At 46.3% G+C, this 11,124-nt stretch overlaps 1 protein-coding gene across 1 annotated transcript; it reads right to left on the bottom strand.

Moving 5' to 3' along the window:
* Nucleotides 1-1,212: 1,212 nt before the first annotated feature.
* On the bottom strand, nucleotides 1,213-6,092 carry LOC311321556 (DBH-like monooxygenase protein 2 homolog; the record flags this gene model as incomplete). The annotated part of the gene is made up of 6 exons (XM_084453551.1): nucleotides 1,213-1,362; nucleotides 1,652-1,711; nucleotides 2,335-2,413; nucleotides 4,437-4,498; nucleotides 4,695-4,867; nucleotides 6,083-6,092. The coding sequence occupies 6 exons, from the start codon at nucleotides 6,090-6,092 to the stop codon at nucleotides 1,213-1,215; spliced, it is 534 nt and encodes a 177-aa protein (XP_084309677.1).
* Nucleotides 6,093-11,124: the final 5,032 nt, after the last annotated feature.

Genomic DNA, 11,124 nt, shown 5'->3' with positions numbered 1-11,124 from the left:
CCTTCCTCCGCTCCTATAGCATGATTAGATGGGTCTTACCTTCCTTCCTCCGCTCCTATAGCATGATTAGATGGGTCTTACCTTCCTTCCTCCGCTCCTATAGCATGATTAGATGGGTCTTACCTCCCTTCCTCCGCTCCTATAGCATGATTAGATGGGTCTTACCTCCCTTCCTCCGCTCCTATAGCATGATTAGATGGGTCTTACCTCCCTTCCTCCGCTCCTACAGTATAACATGATTAGATGGGTGAAACCGCAACGCTTTCCTACGCAGCTGTTACCAATCGACTCATGAGTCAGTGATTTCTCTGAGGAAACGAGGAATGGAGGTTGCATTTGAGAGAATCTGAGCAGGGCCTTTGGTTGAGCCCTAACTGTGTCCACTAGTTTAGAAAGAGACACCGCTGGACACAAATCCGTGTTTGTGAACAAGCTGGCCTTACACTCCATGGTGTCCGTCCCGATCACAGCCCTGGTAAACAAAGCAACAGCAGCAGACAAGCAGTGGACGTCACGACCCGGGAACTGCCTCCTCTGTGGGATGCGTTAGACTGGTGCGCTGGGGTGTCGGGATCGCTGACATCGACCTCAGGTGCCGTGGGGGACGCTGGGACCGAAGTGCAGCCTACTGTGGGACTTTGCATCATGTCTGGAATCTTGCCGTCGTAAATACTGTAGTTATTCTGTATGGGGGACCAAACGAGACAAGTGAATGAGAGGTGTTGTTTGGTGGTATTAAGCAGCTCTGATGGTGGGTTTGATTTCACTGCCATCAAGTGAGAGATGGATGTAGCATCCCACTGACACACAGAGAGAGATAACTACAATATTGTGTCTTTATCACCTCATGTATTTTCTTTTGGGACAACTCACTAATATGTATGAGGTAGAATAGGGTTCAACTGTAATGTGTTTGTCATGTTATGTCACTGTTGCTCGTGTTTTCTGTTGTTGTACATCGCTGTTGTGTTCTTGGGTGTAGGCTAGCCTACAGTAGATGCTTACATAGATGTTATTCTGGAATTCATACTGGGGGGTGTACTTCATCCAGAACCCGTGCTCAGCAATAGATTCCTGGGTTCAAGTCTTGGTCGCCAACTCTGCAGCCAGTCTGTGGCGCAAAAAAACATGACAGAGTGCCACCTAACTGGACCAAAAAGATGTGGACCAAACAGTCTACATCTGCCTCCAACACATTCCGTGGTATGTGCTTCAAAGAGTGTGCAACTGTGGATAATGTGACTGTTCTTGCTGCTGGGGGGTCTCCCCCAGATAGGGGTGGCTCCAGCAGAGGTTGATGTCGATGGCTGGGTAGTAGAGGAGGAAGGCTAGACACATCTCATCTGTGGTGCTGAGCCCCCCCTGAAATAGATCAATACAAACAGTCATTCCGTATCAGAAAAAAAGTATCAACAGAGTTAAGATGTGTCGAACAGTCAGTCACAACATCGAGGTTAGAGAAAAAGTGCTGAAGACAATGTAGTCATTTATAATTGATAAGTAAATAGATAGATAGATTAATGGATTAATTAATTAATTAATTAATGGCAAGCATTTTGTATGTGTTTGGGGATTGTCAGTGTGGAGCCTGGTCTCCATCGTACCAGCCACAGAGTTGTATGCAAACTTAATATAATTCTATGTTGCCAACCTTAGTCAGTCTTGTGCGATTCACAGTGTTGTAGGTGCACTCTACCAGAATCTCATCACCCTGCAATGAGAAACAGATACTGCTGCTTCAGAGTCTATAGAACATACTGTAAATTATAGTATACGAGTGTAGGCTGGTACATTATACGTTTAGGCTGTATACATTTAGGCTGGTATATTCACATCGATATTGACTGAAGAGGCTACCATATTGAAAACAAATAGTGCAGTAGATTAATCATTGTCCATATTCAGGTGTCTATGCTGTGTGTATATATATATGTGTGTGTGTGTGTGTGTGTGTGTGTGATGTGTTAGCCCATCCATATGACTATTCTTTTACAGTATGACAGCTATTTCAAATGGAAATACAGTAGCACTCTGGATTTTCTATATCGTGGGCTTGCTCCTATTGCATAACCAAACGTAGATACTATACATCCACTGAAAAAAAGAGAAACACACAGGTGCGGACAGTCAGAGTCAGGTGCCCTTCAGCATTAAAGGGCTACGAGTTCGCCAATCTTCTAAAAACATTCAGCTCGCGTCCAGACTTTAGGTTGACGAGAAGTCAGGAAGATTATAGCTACTGTAGCTCACCGCTTAGTCGTCGGAGTTCCTGGAAACACCCTGGCCACACGCTCCAGGCTGCTGCTGCAACGACAACTCGGACGAAGAGTCTACTGCTTCGTCCGTCTGGGTCCGCAGCACCCCAGGGATGGCCTCGCTGTCCCCTACCTGCCCGGCACGCGCCCTCCTCCTTCTGAGAGGATTCGCCAGGCGCACTACTTCATCGTTTTACCTTCGCCTATGGAGGACGCTGCTTTCTGAGGTAAGTGCGTCTGAGACAGATGGCGGTGTCCCAGGTGGAGGGCTCGATTTGCACGCCTCCAACGCTGGGCCGGCCATTGATGGCTTGGGTATGGAACGACGGGGATTGTCTGTCAGAGGCCTCTCTCCAGCTGTGATCAGTACTGTTCAGAGTGCCCAGGCCGTCTCCACTGCCACGGTCTAGTCTGGCAAGCGGGCCGCTTCTGCTCGTTGGTGTGAGGAGAGGGACGTCGTCCCCGCGTCTTGCTCGGTTGAGACGGTTCTTGAGTTTCTATAACAGCTGGTGGACCATGAGAGTGAGTTAGCGGCGTCCACTGCCATCTCCACGTGTCATGAGGTTTTCGCTAGGACTGTGGTCTATGGGCATTCCCTGGTCAAGTGTTTTTTGACTGGAGTCACGGTGCCTCCGGTCAGTGTGTAAGGCTACGGCTCCTCCATGGGATCTGCTCTCGGTTATGAACGCGTTCTGCGGAGCTTCGTTCGAGCCAATGGAGCAGGCTTCCCTCAAGTGGATTTCGGTCAAGACCACTTTCCTCCTTGCTTTGGCGTCGGGCGAGCAGGTCAGTGACTTGCTCACGCTGACAGTACTTATCACTGGTGATGAAAGTACAGTAAGGCTGTATTACACATGGACCCTTCTTTCGTGACGGCGCGTTCAGCATGCAGGACTTGGAGCTACGGACTTTCTATCCTCCGCTTCATGCAAGCGAGGAAGATGCTCGTTTGCACCTGGTGTGACAGACCAACCAACCATTGGTCTGTCATGACCCAGGGAAGGAGGGTTTGCCGCTATCCAAACAGCGTCTCTCCCAGGGGATATGTGAGGGCATCACCAAGTCTTATGAGACTGCGGGTCGCCGTCTGCCTGCGGCTGTTAGGGCGCACTCCTCGAGGGGTGTGGCCCCGTCGGTAGCCCTATTCAGTGGAGTGTCTGTGGCGGACATTTGCGTAGCGGCTTTTGTCCACTACTACCTTTTGAGTAGGTGCTCTGCCTCCCTGGCCTTGGTCCGTCTCTGTCCCTTCGTGGGAATGAGGTTGAGGCCTGGCTGGGTATGTTACTGTGCGTAACCGCTCCCTGTCCAGTCCTTACCCTCAGCTGGCTTAATATGGCAGTTTGGGCTAGTGCTTGGGCTCCAACCTTCAGTGTGATCATGTAACCATTGGCCTGGCTGGCCCGTTTTGAAATGGATTCAACAAGAGTGTATGATGCGGTTGTTTCGCTCCGCCTATGCAATAGGAGCGAGCCACTTGGGGCGGAGCTCCACAAAATAGAATGATGGTTACGAGTTTGCAACCCCAGTTCTATTTCGTAGAGCTCCGCCCCACAGGGCCAGACCCTTTGCTGAGCACCAGTCTGCTCGCTGAATGTTTCAGCTTTAGAAGAAGATAGGCGGCCTCGGAGCCCTTTTATGCTGAAGGGCACCTGACTCTGATTGTGTATGTTCGTCTTTTTTTCAGTGGACGTATCTAGCTATTTTTGGTTATCGAATAGGAGTGAGCCCTGTGGGGCGGAGCTCCACGAAATAGAACTGGGGTTACAATACTTAATCATCATTCAATAGCAATAGAGGCATACTGGTTTAATGGTCTTGATGTCTCCCATATTAATGGCATGCTGAAACTCAAAGTTGTACTGTAGTTCTCATCCAAGCCCAGGAAATCCACCTGCTGTCCACCCCTATGGTAGAAGAAGCACAAAGTTTTTCTTTGAAAGATATCCTCATGAATTTCTACCAGTTTAATCTACACATTAAGATAAATATGTTTGAAAAAAAAATTTGGATTACACTTTATTTAAATAAATAAAAAAGTAAATATGCAAATTAGGCAATATCTTGTTTAAGTATCCATTGTTTAGATATTTGGTACCAAACTATAATGCAAATGTAACCTGGACAAGAAAGAGAGATTTATCCTGATCTCATTTTGGAGGCCATCTCTGTTCTCTTTCCTACATGAAGAGGCCAACTCGAATCTTTCTCCCCGCCAGGTGAGTGTGTAATGCAACTGAAATCACCTGGAGCTCAGGGACCGGGCCGTCCCGGAAAGAGAGGCGGAGACCAGGAAGAGCAAATCATCTATGAGCACACCACTTCTCTGGTTACATATCTCTGTCCAATTGCTCTTTGTTTTGAAGACAACATTTTAGGACATTCATTCTCGTTTCTGAAGGTGTAAAGGATCTATATTTAAAGGTGAGCAGGCAAACATACCGCAGGGAAGTGTGAGGTGTTGCACAGGCCGTAAGTGTGGAAGCCTGTGGCCTTGGGAGGAATGACGTAGCCCCCGGAGGGGTCCACTTCCAGGCCTGTAGTGAGCACTGCCACGTCCTGCTCCCTGAGCTTGCTTGTGTAGTACAGCCTCAAGCCTGAGTTATCCCTCCGACCTGCAGGGGGCGATGAAAAGGTACAAGTGAGGTAAGTGCACTGCATGTTTGATTGACATGGAAGGAGTTTCTTGCCAAGATGCTTTTCCGGCCGATATGAGTAAGCTTGAACTGTGGGCGAGAAACATGAAAAGAAGTATGCCTCAGAAACATTCCACCACTCCATCAGTCTGCTACAGACCACCACTCCATCAGTCTACTACAGACCACCACTCCATCAGTCTGCTACAGACCACCACTCCATCAGTCTGCTACAGACCACCACTCCATCAGTCTACTACAGACCACCACTCCATCAGTCTGCTACAGACCACCACTCCATCAGTCTACTACAGACCACCACTCCATCAGTCTGCTACAGACCACCACTCCATCAGTCTACTACAGACCACCACTCCATCAGTCTACTACAGACAACCACTCCATCAGTCTGCTACAGACCACCACTCCATCAGTCTACTACAGACCACCACTCCATCAGTCTGCTACAGACCACCACTCCATCAGTCTACTACCGACCACCACTCCATCAGTCTACTACAGACCACCAATCCATCAGTCTACTACAGACCACCACTCCATCAGTCTGCTACAGACCACCACTCCATCAGTCTGCTACAGACCACCACTCCATCAGTCTACTACAGACCACCACTCCATCAGTCCGCTACAGACCACCACTCCATCAGTCCGCTACAGACCACCACTCCATCAGTCTACTATAGACCACCACTCCATCAGTCTACTACAGACCACCACTCCATCAGTCTGCTACAGACCACCACTCCATCAGTCTGCTACAGACCACCACTCCATCAGTCTACTACAGACCACCACTCCATCAGTCCGCTACAGACCAACACTCCATCAGTCCGCTACAGACCACCACTCCATCAGTCCGCTACAGACCACCACTCCATCAGTCTACTATAGACCACCACTCCATCAGTCTACTACAGACCACCACTCCACCAGTCTACTACAGACCACCACTCCATCAGTCTACTACAGACCACCACTCCATCAGTCTGCTACAGACCACCACTCCATCAGTCTGCTACAGACCACCACTCCATCAGTCTGCTACAGACCACCACTCCATCAGTCTACTACAGACCACCACTCCAGCAGGTCTGCCAGATGCCTCCCAGTCAGGTGGTCCGCAAGCTTTCACACTCAAGTTAGCATAAATGGCTGAGGTCTGATTAGGTTCACTTTTTGCCATTGTGAAATGCATAGTTCCTGTGCCCAAGAAACCCAAGATCAGCTGCCTGAATGATTACAGACCGGTAGCTTTAACACCTGTAATAATGAAAATCTTTGAACGACTGGGATGTGAACATCTCTCCAGAGTAGTCAGTCTGGACCCCTTCCAGTCTGCGTACAGGGCAAACAGGTCCGTTGAGGATGCTGTATCCATATGTGTCCACTCCACTCTACAGCATCTGGAGGCCCCAGACAACTACGCAAAGGTTCTTTTTATAGATTACAGCTCTGCCTTCAATACAATTTTACCCAGCAAACTTTTTCACAAACTCCAACAGATGGGAGTCCATGACTCCTTATGTCACTGGGTTTTGGACTTCCTACTGCAAAGAACACAAATGGTCAAAATCAACAACAGGATCTCCAAGGTCAAACATCAGCACTGGCGCCCCCTAGAGGTGTGTTTTATCACCTCTCTTATATTCTCTGTATACAAATGTACATCACACACTGACTGTCAAAATGTACAAATTTGTGGATGACACAACATTAGTGGGGCTCATTTCTGGGGATGATGATGCTTCTTTCTGTCTACAGAAACGAGGTCCTCACTCTGACTGGGTGGTGTTTCCCTCCACAACCTGGAGTTGAACGTCTCCAAAACCAAGGAGCTAGTGGTTGAGTTCCTCAGAGGGGGAAAGCATCCCAGTCCTTGTCCATCAGAGGAGTGGAAGTGGAGCGTGTTTTTAACAACATCAAGTTTTTAGGCACCACAATCTCATCATCACTGAAATGGGAGGACAACGTATGTTGTATCACTAAAACGCCCACCAGAGGCTCTTCTTCCTCCGCCAGTTGAGGGAATTTGGAGTGGCCTGCAAGGGGGTGGTGCAGTTCTACCGAGGGACGTGCACAGATAGACACGAGGTGGTGCTAGAGCACCTGCCCTTTGCCCTCTGGACAAGGCAAGTGCCCTTTTGAAAGTTACTTTTTTTTCTTTCTTTAACAGTGTAGGCCTACTGTATGTGGCCCATGGTGACATCAATCGATTCTCGATTAAAAGCGTGTAATAATAATGCCCCAAAATGCGTTGTCATTTTGCCAGCAGACTCTTCTACTGGGCCTGAATAAACTTCCATCCCTACACCAATACCCCAGGAGGACAGTAACAGACTCTTCCATCCCTACACCAATACCCCAGGAGGACAGTAACAGACTCTTACATCCCTACACCAATACCCCAGGAGGACAGTAACAGACTCTTCCATCCCTACACCAATACCCCAGGAGGACAGTAACAGACTCTTCCATCCCTACACCAATACCCCAGGAGGACAGTAACAGACTCTTACATCCCTACACCAATACCCCAGGAGGACAGTAACAGACTCTTACATCCCTACACCAATACCCCAGGAGGACAGTAACAGACTCTTCTACTGGGCCTGAATGATTTGCATGTTTTTTAATTGTATTTCATCTTCTTATTGCACTTTTGCACAGTATTCGCACCAGTCACTTTAGCTAAGTATTGTATGACATGTATGCCCTTTATTTTCTGTAAAATGTGATCCTGTGTAGTTTTTAATTAAGCAATAAACCACGAGAGGCCGTGTGTTGTAGTGATTTTATTTTTGTTAGGCACGACGCGAAGCGAAGTGCCTAAAACCCCCCTAGCTGTTATAAAATCACTATAACACACGGCCTCTAGTGGTTTATTGCTTTTATACAACGGTAACTACAGGTATTAGTGTAAAATAAACACACAGCAATGTAAAATATTAACATTTATTCAAAACGAAGCATCATTCCCTCAATTCCGCCGAGCAAAATAGTTCCCCTAACAAAAGGGTTGCCAAGCAACAACAACAACTACAATGCATTGGATCAAATGGGAGGCGCGTTAATACTGAAAATGGAATGATATGCGGTCCCAGGTGTGTGTTACAAAGTATTTTAACACGGCTTCCAGCCAATCAGAATCAAGAACCAGAACTAACCGTTGTATAATCTTGTTTTTATGTTGTTGTGTGGTTCGTCCTGCTACGAAGAGCACACTGAAACCCGGGGAGGGGGGTCGCATCTCTTCGGCGAGTTGAGTATTTTAATCCTCAAATTATTCATGTATTATGTTGTTTGTTATAGGCCTATAATTGGATATTCTTACTTGTATGGGGGGGTTAATGATTGTATGCAGCTGTAGACATTGGCGAACTATACGGGTGGGCCAGAACATCTTTCCTGTCGCAAACCAGCTCACTTGTAGAACGGGGGTCCTTGTTTTGTGTGGGCAGTGTGAGCTGTGCTATTAATTTACTGGGCAGTGGCAGTGTCCTCTTTTGGTTTGCTGTGTTGGCTGGTGTGGCAGGCCGGTGTGTATTTTGTTCATGGGCAGTGGCAGTGTCCCTCTTCAGTTTGCTGTGCTGTGTTTCAAGGCCGGTGTTTGAGTTTATTTGCATTGATCGCTGTTCTATTCGAGTGTGGGGTGCGCTTCTCAACGTATATCTCCTTGGCTCCAGGTGGGCGGGGCTAGCTGTGGGAGGGGCTTATTCGGGCCACCGTGGATATATGCCATATGTCCCAGCTATATGAATTTTTGTACTTATTGTAACAATAAAGATTGTTGTATTTTCTACTTCTAAAACCTGGTCATTGTGGTGTATATTCTCATCCATGTGACATGCATTCCCGGACCAAACCGGTGTATAAAAGGTGGTGGTAGCGCCATCTCTAGAACACATATTGTTCCCTCAACTGCATATTTTGGGTCCACTTCAATATGCAATTAGTTTGCCGGCCTTATCTCCTTGCTCGAAGCAACGTTGCTTGGTGCGCAGAAGAAGTCTCTCAACCTTACCGGTAGACAATGAATCGTATTGAGACTGAAGTTGAAGCCGCTTTTTATGTAGAGCTGGGGATTCGCTGAATATTGACTATCTAGTTTTTTTTTAGTTTTTTTTATCTAATCTGATAATTCTGTCAATTTGGAATTTTCTAATTTCTTAAAATGGGAGACAAACGAAATAATCTGTCCACGGAGATAGAAGTATGCCAACACTAATATCTGGTGTGTCATTTATATCAAAGAAGACTTGAATTTGTGTAGTAAGAAAATCCTTGAATTCAGGCTCGGATAACAAGTGTGTGTTAAACGTCCAGAATTCGGAGGTCGGTCTGCCATGGGGAAAATTAACCTCACTGGATGTGGGGGCGTGATCAGAGATAACTATGCTGTGACAGTCACAGGAGCGAATATTGTGAGTAGTTTATTATCAAGTAAAAATAAATATATCCGTGAATAAGTGTGGTGGACCCGTGAGAAGAAAGAGTAGACTGCTGGAAGTGAATTTAGTTCTCCAAGAGTCTATCAAGTCCAGCTGATCGGTATGACATCTTAAGACGTTGGCTGACTTAGAAGTGGCCGGGCGTTTAGAGGAAGATCTATCAAGTTCTATATTCTGAACCTGGTTGAAGTCCCCCCCCAATCATGATATTGTGATCATTGATATTGGGTAAAGAAGAAAAAATATTGGACATGCATTTGTCATCATCACAATTTGGAGCATCTAATGAGGCCAGGACCATGGGAGTATTCTGTAGTCTGCCTGACACTATAACGTAGCGGCCATTAGGGTCAGTTATAGAGCCGGCTGGGTCACAGGCAACGTCCCTGTGCACTATGATCGCAGCACCCCTAGCCCTTTCAGAGAATTTAGAATGGAACAAGTGACCCATCCATGGCTTTTTGATTCGAGAAATATCTGAGGTGTGGAGACGTGTCTGCTGTAAAAGTCAAAGGTCACCTTTAAGATGTTGCAAGTGCTTGATTACCTTGTTGGCTTTGATGTTGCAAGTGCTTGATTACCTTGTTGGCTTTGATGTTGCAAGTGCTTGATTACCTTGTTGGCTTTGATGGCATTGTTCATCCCCTTAACATTCCAGGAGATGAAGCGGATGTTTCTACCGTTTGAGAGAAAAACAAAAGGCAAAAGGGGTCCAACAAACATTCACATGCACACACATACTCACCCCAAGAAAACCCTAGTCCCAATGGGAACAGTAAGCATGCGTTTCTCCCTGGATACAGTCCTTCCTCACTGCAGATAATCATATCCTGCTCCCGGTCAACCTCCCTCCCCATTGCAATAAACAATCTACACCTTAATCCACAATATAAGGTTGTATAGTGTAGAGAAAATAAGGTATGAAGAGAGTAAGAAATAAACAAAACTATTGTGGTCAATTCTGGTAGGCCTCTTCTCAATCCTACATTATCTCGGTTATATGACCCGAGTCAACTATAGAGTGCATAAAATCAAACGTGAGTGCTCACAACAAGCAATCGTTTCAAATTTCAAAAGTAAAAAATAACAACAATTGACCAAACGTTTAGTCTTGGCATAAAGAAAAAAAAACTGCCTGAGATGGTGCCAGCTGTCATAGAAGGTATGTGAGAGTCCAGCAGTATACTTTATCGGTCTCAGTCCCATGGTCGCAACCTTGAAGGCAACCTAAAACTAGTAAAGCCTTACAAAACGGACAAGAAAATTTCAAAATAACAAAAGCTGCCAAACACAGAAGACAAGAATCTCTAACAATGGTTTAACTGAAACCTATCCTAGTAGCAAGCGTTCACACTTTTCCTTGGCAGTGCAACCAGAACAGAACATGTACACACATATATACAGTGGTCATGGCTATGCTAACGGTCAGCTAAAGTTAGCTTGAACTAGCCTAAATGTGGCTAGCATTATTAGTTAGCAGCCTGGCTAATGTTTCCATGTCCGCAACGAACTAGTGTGTTGCGCCTAGCAGCCTGGGTTAAAGTCGCACTGAAATGAAAAAAGCATTCTGTCCCATTTTGGTTCACATAATTTGTCATAGTGTTCACCTATTCAACGATGTATGCCAAAAAAATTACAAAATTCTACTTTTGTTGTAATCTTATATCAAAGTATATAATTTCTTACTTCCTGGAAAACGGTAGGTCACGTGCAATGACGACAACAGGTACCTTAGATTTTAGGCCAATAATCTCACGACATCCACCC

The sequence above is a fragment of the Borostomias antarcticus genome, assembly GCF_949987555.1.
Source record: "Borostomias antarcticus genome assembly, chromosome: 19".
NCBI lineage: Eukaryota > Metazoa > Chordata > Actinopteri > Stomiiformes > Stomiidae > Borostomias > Borostomias antarcticus.
Note: the sequence above shows the minus strand (reverse complement) of the source record. Positions and strands in the feature narration are given on the sequence as shown.